Source organism: Rhamphochromis longiceps, linkage group LG20 (assembly GCF_057381845.1).
Source record: "Rhamphochromis longiceps isolate RC_006_pf linkage group LG20, R_longiceps_female_GT1.1, whole genome shotgun sequence".
Classification (NCBI taxonomy): Eukaryota; Metazoa; Chordata; class Actinopteri; order Cichliformes; family Cichlidae; genus Rhamphochromis; species Rhamphochromis longiceps.
Genome location: NC_140576.1, coordinates 20,078,305 through 20,093,397, shown reverse-complemented (window position 1 = coordinate 20,093,397; position 15,093 = coordinate 20,078,305). Strand labels below are relative to the sequence as shown.

The 15,093-nt window shown below is 40.8% G+C and overlaps 1 protein-coding gene across 1 annotated transcript in view; it reads left to right on the top strand.

Moving 5' to 3' along the window:
* Positions 1–13,680, top strand: part of LOC146645192 (voltage-gated potassium channel subunit beta-2-like) — a 256,340-nt gene extending 242,660 nt beyond the window's left edge. Inside the window, exon 15 of the mRNA XM_085394518.1 lies at positions 13,606–13,680. Within this exon, the coding sequence (XP_085250644.1) occupies positions 13,606–13,680 (75 nt within the window). The remainder of the gene's footprint in view (positions 1–13,605) is intronic.
* Positions 13,681–15,093: the final 1,413 nt, after the last annotated feature.

Sequence of the window (15,093 nt, the reverse complement as noted above, 5' to 3'; positions counted from 1 at the left end):
ATTTAATAACGCTCTATATTAACGGTTACACACTATATAGAACCACTTTATAGAATTATATTTGTTCGCAGATGTTGGCAGCTATCAGCAAATAATTATCAGCTATTTTGAAACAAAAAAAAGACACTTTTTATCCAAAACAAGAACTCTATAACAGCAAATGAACTGTACAACAGAAAATACAAATGCTATTTATGGTGTCCTCACAACAATGATAAGAAAAATAAACTGGGCCAATATGGCATGTTTGTTAATACACTCTGATCTCTGGTCTCCCACTCAGAGACATAGGTCTCCAAGTGTCCAGCATTCAGATGGCTACCTGAGGACATTCATGTGAGAGAAAATCTGCTCACACAGATATGTAGAGCCAAATACTGTCAATAAGGCCTCTGCAATGTACTTGTCAGGTAGTGATGTCCAGCAGTTGAAAATGCACGCTCCATGAACACGCACAGCTATGGATTCCAGCTGCTTCGATGTTATATGTATGATTTCTATACATTTTACGTCAGATAAAAACTTTGGTTGTAAGATTCAGATAATTATTTAATAAAAGCGAGACATTTTAAATGAGAATAAGAAAGTATTTCTTTGTGTCCCCTACCTGGCCCCCTGGCAAAACTTTGCTAGACCCGCCCCTGCATAGTTACCAGCTGTCAGCTACATAAAAAAAAGGATCCTGGTGTTATTTGTCTCTCAAAAACAGTTCTTAACTTCCATTCAACTCATTCACTTAAAAGATAAACCTGTTTCTCCATCACCTGTTCAGCTCTGATGATTCAGTAAGGACATCTACTCGTTCCATCTTCATGTTTCCCTCTCACCAGATATACAAACCGATATCATGACCAGCAGCTTTTACAGCTGTAGCTCCAGCAAACATCAGCTAATACTAGAAAGTAATATTAAATACATTCTAACAACAGCTAATCAAGATTAAATGTGCTGCTGCTGTTTAGCGCGACATCCGCCGGTTTCCTCTTTCTGGCGCAAAGTGGGAGATAAACAAACAAGAGAGAAAAGCTGATCAGCTGATCATTGATCCGTTTCATGATTGAAGAAGAAACAGGAGAGGGAGGGGGAGAGAATGAGAGAAGAAGAGGCAGCTGTGCAGCGTAACGACAGAATAACTCCAGTTTTGTGTCTTTTTCCATTCTAGCTGAAGTATGGGACAAACTGTCCCTTTTCACCTCAACACGAAACGCGTAATATTTTCTCTCAATGTGTAATATTTTCTCTCAATGCAGGACGATTCCATCTTTTTACGGGATGGTTGGCAACTCTACTAACTAACCTTATGAATTAAATAAAGTTCAACATCAGTAACATCAATGCACCCACCCAGCTGTATAGAAACTCCGTCATGTTAGCTAGTACGCAGTACGAGTTATTGTAACTGACTGTAAAAAGTCAGCACAACGAAAATAAACTACACCTAAACTTGGTTTATATCTGACCCAGCTAGACTGCAGGTCATAACTTCTTACCTGAAGTTCAGTTCACCTGACACTCGGACCGGCGGCTGCCTTGGGGCTCTCCTCCTGCCTCTCTCATCCACCTGTTGGCCTCCACCCCTTGCTAATTTTACTGAATCTGAGGAAGCACCACCATAGCCACCATAGTGGCTGTAGCTCAGGAGGTAGAGCAGGTCATCTACTGATCGGAAGGTTGGTGGTTTGATCCTTGGCTCCTCCAGTCTGCATGTCAAGTATTCTTGGGCAAGATACTAACCCCAAGTTGCTCTCCGATGCGTTCCTCGGAGAATGTAGTTAGAAAGCACTAAGTATAGATGAAGTGCTTGTGAGAATGGGTGTGATTGGGTGAATGTGGCATGTTGTATAGAGCGCTTTGAGTACTCCGAGAGAGTAGAAAAGCGCTATATAAGAATCAGTCCATTTACCAAACAACTGAGTTATTTTTACACACTGACCAGCATCTGGCCAATCCACCGCCTTTTATTGTTTATACCGTTACAAAGAAAGAAAGAAAAAGTCACTGGGCCACCCAACAAAGGCCCAGTATGTCGGATGGCCAGTCCAGCTATGGTCGTGCCATCAGTTAACCCTCCGCGTGCCAACTGTGGCACGCGTGCCTAGGGTTGCCGACCCCTGGTATAGACCAATAAGTCTATTGAATGTAGATAACAAAATATTGGCAAAAAGTTTGGCTATGTGATTGGAGATAGTTCTCCCAACAGTTGTGTCGCAGGACCAAACGGGATTTGTTAAAAATAGACAGTTATTTTTTAATATTAGAAGGCTGTTTAATGTTATATACACACATAATACTTACGATCAATCTGAAATACTACTCTCACTAGATGCGGAGAAGGCCTTTGACAGGGTCGAGTGGGATTTCCTCTGTCAAAGTTTGGCATAGGCCCTAATTATATCTCACTTGTTAAGCTGCTTTATACAAAGCCCCGGTTAACACAAATAATATAATTTCTAGTCCTTTCCTCCCTCCATCGCTCTACGAGACAAGGGTGCCTTCTGTCCCCATTGCTTATTTGCACTTGTTATAAAACCTCTTGCCATTCAATTATGCTTCCTATATAAAGGAATAAGGAGATTTGGTGTAGAACATAAGGTGTCTCTCTCTATGCAGACAATTTGTTGCTATATATCACGGAACCTACTAAATCATTGCCAAAAATTATGACAATTTTAGCAGAATTTGGAAAAATCTCTGGATAAAAAGTCAACCTAAAAAAAAGCATATTGTTTCCTAATTGTTCTTCAGAAAAGTTAGATAGCACTACATTGACTTTGTTTCCTTTTACTACCTCAAATACTTATATCTTGGAGTAACGATAACCCGTGAATTCTCTGGCCTCTTCAAACATAATTTCATTCATTTGTACCATCAAACTGAGGAGAACTTTGAGAGACTGTCTAAATTGCCCATCTCGCTTGCTGGCCGAATAAATGTCATTAGGATCGACACTTTACCCAAAGTTTTATTTCTGTTTCAATGCATCCCAATATTGATCACAAAAACATTTTTTTAAGAAATTAGACCAATTAATTTCTCAGTTTACCTGGAACAGGAAGATGCACAGAATAAAAAAGACATTTCTCCAAAGACCCAATATTGTAGGAGGTATGGGGTTGCCCTGCTTTCAGCTCTATCATTGGGCCTGTAACATACATTGTTTTTTGGGTGGGAGAACATGGACCTGATTGGGAACGGATGGAAAGTATGACTTTTTTCCCTAATACTCTTAAATCGTTGGTTCATTCAAATTCAGATCTGGGTAAGCATAAATGTAAAAATCCGGTAGTGCCCAACTCACTAAAAATTTGGTCTCAGATTAGGAGGCATTTTCATTGGTGCCAATGTTCAATCTTTACTCCATTAATTCATAATCAAGGACACACATTGTTCTCAAGATCCACATTCCAGCTATGGACTTCCAAAGGGATAGACACAATTAAAGGATCTGTTTATTGATAATAATTTTCCTTCGTTTCAACACCTTCAGCAAAAATTCTCCATAGAAAACAGAGATTTTTTTCAAGTACTTACAAATATGTCACTTTATTAAAGAAACGTTTCCATCCTTTCCCAATGAACCACAAAGGCTCGCTTCAGATGACCTGTTCCTGGTGAACCCGCTAAAGACAGGAGCTATTTCCAAGATCTACAATCAATTTTCATAAATCGAAAACACAACTACATTGGAACATTTGAGGAATGCTTGGAGCGAGGAACTGGGTATTGATATCACTGAAGATCAATGGACTAAAGCACAAGAGCTGGTTCACTGCTGCAGACACTGTCATGAACCAAAGTTCCACGCACAAGCTGGACCCAGGCGCAGAACACACACACAGTGGTACGAGAGAACAAAAAATAAACTTTATTATAACTGAGGGTGTCCGAGGCTTGCATTGTTATGAATCACGGTTCGGTTCGGTTTGATACTTTGGTGTCATGGTTCGATATTTTTTCGATACAAAAAAATGTTCATGCCTTTTTAATTTGTCATTTATTAAAAATATAAATATATATATTTAACTCAAAAGTACAGTTTCTGATTGAGAAATCACTCATCTTTGGAAAAGAGAGTTTATTACAGAGAAATGGCTCTTTCCAAAATAAAAGCTCTACTATACCCTTCTTCTGGGCTATATTCTCAGCAGCATATTAAACATATCAGGTCCCCATGAGGAGAATCATGTGCTAACGGCTGTCTAAATGACTCAGGTAAAGTTTGTAGCATGCCTGCTTGTTGTTTTTGTCTGCTTCCACTTGTCTTTGCACTAGGATGATGTCGGCGTAAATGTGCAGTCCTATTCATTGTGTTCCCACTAGTGTTGTCAGCGTTAATCCTGTTAAAATGACATTAACGCCATAACGCTGCAAATCTCCGTTAATGAGTTACCGTCCCATGTGTGGGGCTGGACGGCGTCAACACATTAACGAGCTAACTGCGCTAACGCACTAGTTCCCACCAATGTAATTGAGCATTGCGTGGCACATCCGACATACTGTTTTACTTTTGTCCATGACGCGCTTACCATCAGGGTCATACTTCACATGAAAACCAAAATAGTTCCAAACACCAGATCTAAATGAGGGTGGGGGAGGTTGAATTTCGGCTAGCGTTGAGGCAGTTGCCATGTTGCAATGAGCTTAACTTCTGTCTCGCTAGCTTGCGCTGCGCTCAGTTGATCTGCGCTCGACAGTGCAGCCTAGGCGGAGTAGTCGAACGCAGATCCACTGAGCTGTCAACACAGACAGCATCGTCAGAAGAAAAGTTGATAAAATAAATTAAAAATTTTGTATTGTTCGATACATATGCGTACCGAACCGAAAGCACTGTATCGAACGGTTCAATACCGATACGAGTATTGTTGCACCCCTACTATGTCACGGTCCTGGGTCGTTGACCCAGCGTTTTCTGTTTAGTATGATGATTGTCTTCTGTTCTAGTTTATTCTGTTTTTGGTATTCTGTGTCCTCCCTGTGCCCTGTTTGTGTCCCTGAGTTCGTGTTGTGGATTTCATGTTTTACTTTGAAGGTCTGTGTCTGTTGTCACTGTGTTCGGCTTGTATCCTCCGGTTGTCTTGTGTATTAGGATCAGCTGTGCTTCCCACCTGTGTGTCATTACCTGGTCTCCTTGTGTGTGTGTATATATAGTGGGTGTCGGTCTGCGTTCCTTGTCGGCTCGTCTGCGTTTCATGGTGTTCTGTTCCTTAGTCTGCGTCTCTCTGCCCCTAACCCCGTTTCGTATGATCTCAGTCATTGCCTGTATTTTGGGTCCTTTTCCTCCAACACCACGCAGCTCGCCCCGGCAGCTGTGACAATAGACTAATAAGTAATCTGGGAGAGATGGCCTCCTCCTATATCTCCCATATCTGCTCTAAACTTGTACATATATTGTACTGTTCTGTTCTGTTCTGTGATTGTTTATGTAATGATACTTATGTTTTATGTATGTTTGATGTTAATAAGAAAACCAATAAAAAAGATTTTGGAAAAACAACAACAACAAATGAACGTTACTAGGGGGTGGCTGTAGCTCAGGTGGCAGAGCGGATCAGCCACTAACCAGAAAGTCGGTGGTTCGATCCCAGGCTGCTCCAGTCTGCATGCCAAATATCCTTGGGCAAGATATTAATCCCATGTTGCTCTCCGATGCATCCATCGGAGTGTGAATGTGTACTAGATACTTAGCACTTAAGTCTGTGAAGGTTCTCGGTCATCGTAGTCAAAGGAGCTTGCAAAGAAAAGCGTCTGGACTTCTTTAAGTTACTTGAAGACGTTTCACCTCTCATCCGAGAAGCTTCTTCAGTTCTAAGGTCAAATGGTGGGGAGTCCCAGATTTAAACCTAGTGGGAGTATCCCCCCACAGAGGGACAAAAGGACCCCCTGATGATCCTCTAATCGCCTGAGCCAAGGTGTGAAACTGGGTGTGGGTCCCAATCAGCTAGAGTTTCGGGTGAGCTCATTGTGAAACCATGTGAATTCCTGAGGTCAGATTGTGTCAGGATGTGAGTGGGCGTTAAGGCGTCTGGGGAGGGAACTCAAAATTAGGACCCTACAACACCGGGCAGAACATTTTCCCTCTAAGCCTGAAGGAAAAAAGAAGGAACACACACATGTAAAGGAAACACTCAAAACGTGCGGCTATCCTAAATGGGCGTTCTTAAAGTCAGCAAAGAGGCACAGAAAAGAAGATCAGACACAAGCGAGTAGGGATGGGTACCGGTATCATGGCACCGGTTCTGACATAAACGGTAGTAACCAGACCGAAAAGCAGCGCACATTTCGGTGCTTTATTTCGGTGCTTTTTTTTTCTCAGATGTCACATACTTTGAATTCTAGCCAATCATTTTACGTTTCCGAGGATAGTAGGTGGGTCCAGGTACGTACGTTCTTTTAGAGCAGAGCTACAGATTAAAAATGCCCAAGGCGAAGCGGTCAAAACTCTGGCTGTACTTCACAGCAAAATATGCAAACGCCTGCAACAAGTGTTTTAAGGTGATACTGTGCAAAGGAGGTAACACCTAGAATCTGATGAAAAAGCCAAAAAATGCGCCGTATTTGATAGCTTGCTGCAAGACCACACCGAGCACATCTACTGCGGGTGTGGTGCCTGTTATCGGACCCGGAGTTAGCAACATCCCCCAAAAATCCGAAGAGTAGAGTCCTGGCCCCTAGCCCTGCCAGTGTAGCAGAAATGATGATGGATGATGATGGCAGCAGCAGCCGTTCTTCTCTGCGTGAGTAGCTTAATGTTGTTCGTGTGTAATTTACGTTGAGTAGGCTAACCACGGTATTAAATTAATGCATGTAAGGTGACCTAGCAAACACCGTCGTAGTTACATGCAGCTGTCTTCTTGTTTGATGGCAGATACTCCCTTCACCCTGGCCAAAAAGGCTAAAATGACCAAAGAAAAAGTGGAAAACAGTTAAACATGAGCGGTTTTTGGACAAAGTTTGTGTTTTTTCCATTGTTTAAGCACTGCTTCCAGCCAAGAGTGATACCATATATGCCCTATAGCTGCAGAAAAGGCTAAAATTGTTATCTTTTTACAAAAAAACAGCTGAACGTGAGAGGTTTTTCGACCAATTTTGTGTTCTCCATTCTTTAAGCACCGGTTTGAGCACCGTTTAAGCACCGGCACCGTTTCAAAAGTACCGGTTTGGCACCGGTATTGGATAAAACCTAAACGATACCCATCCCTACCAGCGAGGGAGGATAAGAAAGACAGACGCAACAACATTGTCATCCCCTATGTAGCCGGTGTATCAGAAAAACTCAGGAGAGTTTTCTCCAAGCATGACATCCTGGTGCATTTCAGACCCAGCAACACGCTCAGACAAAAACTGGTTCACCCGAAAGACAAAACGCCAAAACACAGACTTAACAATGATGTACAGTGCAGCGAGGAATGCCCAGACCTCTACATTGGAGAGACCAAACAGCCACTTCACAAGCGGATGGCACAACACAGAAGAACCACCTCCACAGGACAAGACTCAGCAGTCCATCTGCATCTTAACACTCTTTCGAGGATGCCAATGTTCACATTTTTGACAGAGAGGACAGATGGTTTGAAAGAGGAGTGAAAGAAGCCATCTGTGTCCACTGTGAGCGACCATCTTTGAACAGAGGCGGTGGTTTACGACTCCAACTGTCTGCCATCTATAATCCAGTTTTGAGTTCCCTCCCCAGACGCCTTAACGCCCACTCACATCCTGGGCCAGGTTTCACAATGAGCTCATCCGAAACTCTGGCTGAATGGGACCCACACCCAGTTTCACACCTTGGCTCAGGCGATTAGAGGACCATCAGGGGGTCCTTTTGTCCCTCTGTGGGGGGATACTCCCACTAGGTTTAAATCTGGGACTCCCCACCATTTGACCTTAGAACTGAAGAAGCTTCTCTGATGAGAGGTGAAACGTCTTCAAGTAACTTAAAGAAGTCCAGACGCTTTTCTTTGCAAGCTCCCTTGACCTTAGCACTTAAGCTTAGAAGTGCTTGTGTGAATGGGTGTGATTGGGTGAATGAATTAGCTGTATAAAGCGCTTTGAGTGCTCGGACAGAGTAGAAAAAGAGTAGAAAAGTAGAAAAGCGCTATGTCAGAACCAGTCCATTTACCATTTATTACAGCAAGTGAAAAACCTCAATACACACTAGTTCAGTGGCTAAGTGAAGGCAGTGATTATGACGTGGGGATATCTACACAAGTACACTTGGACTGATTAAAACAGTATATACAAAGGGTGGGGCTGATACACACACTGACAGCTGGAACTACTATGACTGGCACCTGGCGAAGAAGTAGGCAATGAAGGGCTTATAAAGTGAACTAGGAGTAGACTGTAACTATGAACAGACGCTGTAAACAGGAAGCCAAATCGCTGCCTTGGTTATGGCCTTTTTTTTCTCCCCTCTCTGGATGAGCAGTTTAAGGGTAAGGACTAGCAAAGGTGGCCCCCATCATTTATGGGGGCCACCTTTTTAAGCATACACCCGTAGCCGGGTTTCGATGGCACTGGGATGGCAAGGGGAGAGCGACAGGCTGCCACGGCAGCCTCCTCTTCCAGCCTACCTCCCTACCGGCCTTCCCTCCCACTCAGATTGACTGGCAAACGTGGCCTGTCATCGGAGGGCCGTCCCCAGTGCACTGGTGCCGGTGCCTTCGGCAGTCCATTCCAACGGTCCGCAGGCTTGCCTCTAGTGCCGATCAGGAGGTCCAGCACAACGGTTGGAGGGGGTGGTGATCCCCTCTGGGGCACCCCGGCCGCTTTTTTTACTCTAGAGCACAGGTGTCGAACTCCGGGCCTCGAAGGCCAGTGTCCTGCAGGTTTTAGATGTGTCCTTGATCCAACACAGCTGATTTAAATGGCTAAATTACTTCCAGTTCTCCAGAGGCCTGGTAATGTACTAATCATTTGATTCAGGTGTGTTAACCCAGGGTGAGATCTAAAACCTGCAGGACACCGGCCCTCGAGGCCTGGAGTTCGACACATCCTGCTCTAGATAACCTGGAGCAAATTGCTGGCCCTCCACTCATTTGAATTAGAGTGTTCAAATGAGACATTCATTTGAATGTCTGCCCTAGCAAGTGGTACTTTATGTGCCTTTAATGGTGACCACGGGTAACGGGGAATCAGGGTTCAATTCTGAAGAGGGAGCCTGAAAAACAGCTACCACATCCAAGGAAGGCAGCAGAGTGCAAATTACCCACTCCCGACTTGGGGATGTAGTGACGAAAAATAACAATACAGGACTTTTTCAAGGCCTGTAATTGGAATGAGTACACTTTAAATCCTTTAACAAGGATCCACTGGAGGGCAATCTGGTGCCAGTAGCCGCGGTAATTGCAGCTCTAATGGCGTATCTTAAAGTTTCTGCAGTTAAAAAGCTCGTAGTTGGATCTTGGGAATGAGCTGACGGTCTGCCACATCTGTCCCAGCCCCTGCCACCTCGGTGCTCTTGGTTGAGTGTCCCGTGGGGTCCGAATCGTTTACTCTGGAAAATTTAGAGTGTTCAAAGCAGGCCCGTTCAGCTGAATACCTCCGCTAGGAATAATGGAATAGGACACTATTCTATTTCTATTCTGTGGGTTTTCTCTCTGATCTGGGGTCATGATTAATGTAGCGCTGAATTAGCTCCATGGCTAACTTTAGCATTAGCGTGCAGTGGCACTTAAACTGCTATTATTGTTATCACTGTGAGCTCTCTTGGCAACTAGAAGGCTCTACACTGTACCATCATATATTCTCTGTTCAGACAGCAGTGGACAACTTTAACTGTGGTGTTGGTATTGTTCACATACACCAGCAGACCTCCTCTGTGCTTCTTACTCTTTGTTCCTGTCCTCTCTGAGCGTAGCGTGGCCGTCTAATTCAATCGCAGTGTCTGGGGTAAAAGAGTCCAGCCAAGTCTCTGTGATGATCATAACACAGTAATCCCAACGGTGTGAGGTGATCCGCAGTTGTTGTATAGTGACCGTGAATTGGTGAGGAAGAGAGTCAGAATAGTCAGTCTGTGTGAGTTAGCTCTTAGCTTAGTCCTCAGCCCCTGCTCTCTTCCCCCTCTTCTGTTTCCTGTGCCTCTGTCGCCTACGCCAGCGGTCCCCAACCTTTTTTGCCCGACAATATTTTCACGCCTTTAAGGTGTCGCGGATAAATACAACAAAATAAAAGTAGTACCTGTACCGAAAAAAAGAAAATTTATTCATAACACACGTGAAAAGACCCAGGAAAACTGAGTAAACGATAAAAACGATAACAAAATAACGCTGAAAACCGATAAAACCCCTGAAAACTATACATTTCACACCTGAGCCTCAACTCTCGCGGCCCGGTACCAAATGACTCACGGACCGGTACCGGTCCGAGGCCCGGGGGTTGGGGACCGCTGGCCTACGCCACTTCAGCGGTGGTATAATGAAGATGGAGTCCGTGTTCCTCTGGATGTTAGGGGGCATTGAGTCCTGGTCTTTGTCAGCAAGGGTGAACAGTTTTCTGTGGTTTAGAACCACAAGCAGTTCAGCTTTACTGTACTGGATATGTGCTCCTGTATGTCAGAGGAAAAGTGAAATAAAAATTATATATTATAATGTTATATTAATATATACAAGTATGATTCTTCTTTTTTTTTTTTTTTTTTTGCCTGTCCCGTTTGGTTCTTTTGCCATTAGAATTGTTGTCTAAAGGCAAAGAAAGATGCCCAACGGATTTACTTTACCAAATGGACCATCCCAGCCTTGCCGTATTGGTCTACTTGATTCACCTTTGCTTTTATTGTTTATTTTATTTTCATTTGCTGAACACGGGACAGACTTGACTGGGGAAAAGAAAAGGGAGAAAGAAAGAGGGAAAGAAAAAGAGCGGGGAAGAGGGACAGTGATAAAGAGCAAAAACCAAAAACCAACCAAACAAACAAACAAAAAATACATATATCAATCACCTGGATCACCTGTTGAGAAGGAAAAAAGAGAAAACAAGCAAAGAAAAAGAGAGCAATACAATAAACAACATCATCGCGATGATCTATGTGAATATAACAGTAAATACTAAATATTAAATATTATTGTGCAGCACGTAAGATCGACAGCGCACAGTGTTCTTTGAGGTAGCAGCCAAAAAGGGTGTAGTTTGTTTGCAAGTATGATTCAAAAAGAATAATTAACAACACTTCTTGTAAGGCATTAAAATCAGTCAGTTCAATTCAATTCAGTTTTATCTATATAGCGCCAAATCACAACAACAGTTGCCTCAAGGCATTTTATATTGTACAGTAGATCGTATAATAGTAGATACAGAGAAAAACCCAACAATCATATGACCCCCTATGAGCAAGCACTTTGGTTCTGCTGGAGGTTTCTTCCTGTTAAAAGGGAGTTTTTCCTTCCCACTGTCGCCAGAGGGTAGCAAACATTAACAACACAACAGAGGGCAAAGGCAAGCAAGGGGCTTAAATACACAGTTGAGTAATCAGAAAATGGGAAACAGGAGGGAAACACACCTGGGAGAAATTAGGGCTAACAAGACAGAGGGAAGTAACACCGAATACACTGACATAAGACATGGACCTTCAAAGTAAAACAGGAAACAAGAAACAATTTACAAAGACGCAGACTTGACACTGAGAGACAGACTGAAAGAATAATAATAATCAAAACAGCGCAACTAAAGAATCTGAACATAAATTATGACACCGAAAAATACCAAAATACAAGAAACTTAAAATGCTGAGTCAAAATGACCCAAAACCTTGACAAGACCCCAATTTAGACAATCGCAGGCTCCCTCCCCACTGGAGAGGTGACATTCAATGTCACAAAGTCAGTCTGGATAGCCCTTACCACCACCCGACACATAATAATGTCATGACTGGATATTATTAAAATGGGCTATGCAAACATGGCCAATAACTTTTCATTTTGATGATTCAGGATAATTTGGGCACAAAACAAATTTCATTGTTTAAAAACTTGCAGACTTCACTTTATACAGTGTAGACAATGTGGACTCTCTAAACTAAATTTGTGGGATATGATCTTTCAAGTGATGCAGACCCAAACTGTTGTTGTTTGTATTTACTTAAACAGCATGCCTGTAGAATTAGCTGGAGTCATCAGCAACAGCATAGAACAGTCGTAACACAAAGAAGACAGGAACAGATCAGTAAAGAAACAACTTTCCTGATTAATATAAATGACAATTACTAATATATTGGAAAACCAAAATACATATCACTCAGTTGATGTTTTTCTGTCCAACAGTTCCTTTTCTAGACTTGTAAGGATGCAATGTGGGGAGTGCTGGTCCCAAGCCTCAAAGACAGTAAGAAGCAAGCAGAGGGAGAAAAAACTCTAAAATTATTTAGAAGCTGATTTGATTCTTAATGGCTGTGCAACTGTTACAACTTATAACACAAAAGGTCAATGTAGACCTCATGCAACCAAATTAGACTAGCTTATATAGTACTTATTAATGTTTTTAAAAAGTCATTTAAAAACACCATCTACTACTGTGTCTAAATGTGTAGTGTTTGTTTTTCTTAAACAACCTAATTTAAATATAATCATTACATGCTTGTTAAAAGCTAACTTCAAATATATAAAGTTTCTAAGTACAATGACCAGATAAAACATATGGCAGTGTTTTTATGTAACCGCAAAATGTTTCTGACGACTCAACTGTGGAATTAAATTAATTCTTTAGAAGGACAAGCTAAATTATTTTCAACTATAAAGCCAACATAGACTTTAACCATTTAACAGGCCACTAATCTGGTTTATGGCTCTGGACTTTCACAACAAAACTTGTGTCTAAACACATTTTTTAACAAAACAAATACTATTGTTAATAATATTAATATTACTATCATTTACAATGTAATTAAAGAGAAATCTTCATTAAATATAAAAGCAGTTTACCTATGTTGCTGAAGAAAGGCTAGATTTGACATTAATAGATGCCACAGATGCACTGAAACTATCATAAAGCATTAAAAAAAAGCTACGATTAAAAGCATTAAAAAAGCTACCATTAAGCATTAAAGTTTTTTTTAAAAAAATACAGGGGTTAAGAATATACAGGTCATAAACGTTTATATGGATTAAAGAAGAGAAGCAAAAGAAGCAAAATTTGCAGCTTAGTTTTTCTTTCTTAAGACAACTCAAATAAACTGAGATAATTCGTGTTTTTTTTAAAATAAAAAACTCTTAACTTACTTAACAAATTAATAAAAACTGAGTTCAGTCTACTTAATATTTTTAATTAAACACAACATTGGATTTTACAGTGTACAAAGAAGGAATAGATCAACTAAGTATTAACTCCCTCATTTCCAAACACTCCAGACAGATGGCTGCCCCTTCCTGAGCCTAGTTCTGCCAGATGTTTATGTTTTGTCCCCTTAAAAGCAAGTGTTTCTTTCCTACTATTCCTAATTTCTTAGTTGCCGAGTGGTAGTGATTTGAGTGTTGGAGTTCTTGCTATTATTGTACTGTATTTATATCACAATACAAAATTTTACCACCTAATTTTGCCAAAGCTCTTTATTTAAAAAGCTAATAAAAAATAATAAAAGATTTTAAGTCATGGTAATGCTTTGTGTTTGTTTTACAGGTTCTTCCAAAGATGACCCTTTCCATCGTGTCTGAGATGGATTGCATCTTGGGAAACAAGCCATATAATAAATAGGAACTGAGGTCCTAGAAGTCCTTGAGATAAACTGAAAAGTTATACTCACATGTTGAAAGAGCTGGCAATAATATTAAAAAATAAATAAATCTGGAAACTGTTTTCAAAAAGATATAAGCAAGTAAAATGTTGTGCCAACTTAATCACTATTTGCACTTGTTTCCACTTAATAAAATGAACTTGAGCAGTATGGAATGCCTACTAAAATAGATACACTGTTTTGAACTAAGACACTAATACATGAAAAAAATCACCTGCAATGTAAGTTCGGGTTGATTCGTACTAAGGAACTGTTTTAAATGTCATCATCTAACTGAGCATGTAAAAAAAATTGCTTAATTTGCAAAATGGATTACATTTGTATCAAAAACATAAACTCCTTGCCTGAAAAGAAACTGAACACAATACATGTAATGACTGTTTATTGGCATGATTCCTTTGACTAGTTCCCACTCACATTTGAATTTCAATTTATTGATATTACTTGATATTACTTGATACTCATCTTAATGATATTAAGATGAGTGAGGTTTAATATGGGCCTGATGGATTTCTGACGCAATTCATAAATTGAGTTCACGCTAATTAAATATTACAGTTTTCTACTTATAGTAATTCATGTTTAATGTAGTTGTTAAGATTTTCTGTTTAATAAAACCTTTAACTTTACCAGCTTTTAAAGTCTCTTTTGTAATTACATTCAATTTGATTAATTATGAAACTTGAACTGAACCGAAATTTTACATGTGAGTTATCTTTTTTAGCCATCTTAATAGCTTGGGTGGCTGAGAGTTAGGATTAGAAAAGTAACACAATGATTCCCCCGCATGATCCACTGACAGCATACATGCCAACCCTCCCGATATTTCCGGGAGAATCCCAAATTTCAGTGTCCCTCCCAAAAATATCCCGGAGACACCATTCTCCCGAATTTCTCCTGATTTTCCACCTGAACAACAAAATTGAAAGACCATATGCCAGAATTCATAGCGCGGACCAGCCAATTCCAGTTTCCAACAATGGTGGCATCTAAGTTTTAATATTACACTTATTACTCTTTCTGAGTCGCAAAATAAACTTGTTTTCAGGCGAGAATGTAGCTATGTAAACTTCAAATATCTGAGCAGGGGAGAAGAGCAAAGTCCCGGCACATCGTTTTCAACCCCATACAGTCTTTCGCTACTCAGGTTTAACGTAATATATAAGTCACTCAGATAACTTAAAAATGTTATTGTTTGACTTTTTTCAATGTTTTATTTGTTCATGAGTACATTGGTTTCGCTGCAATTACAGTTATTAGATTAGACTTATTTATTAATCCCTCAGAAAATTAACTGATGAAAACAGCACAAAGTACCACATGTGCTGTCAGTGAAAGCTGCAGCTGTTTTATTGATAAAGTTAAAGACAAAA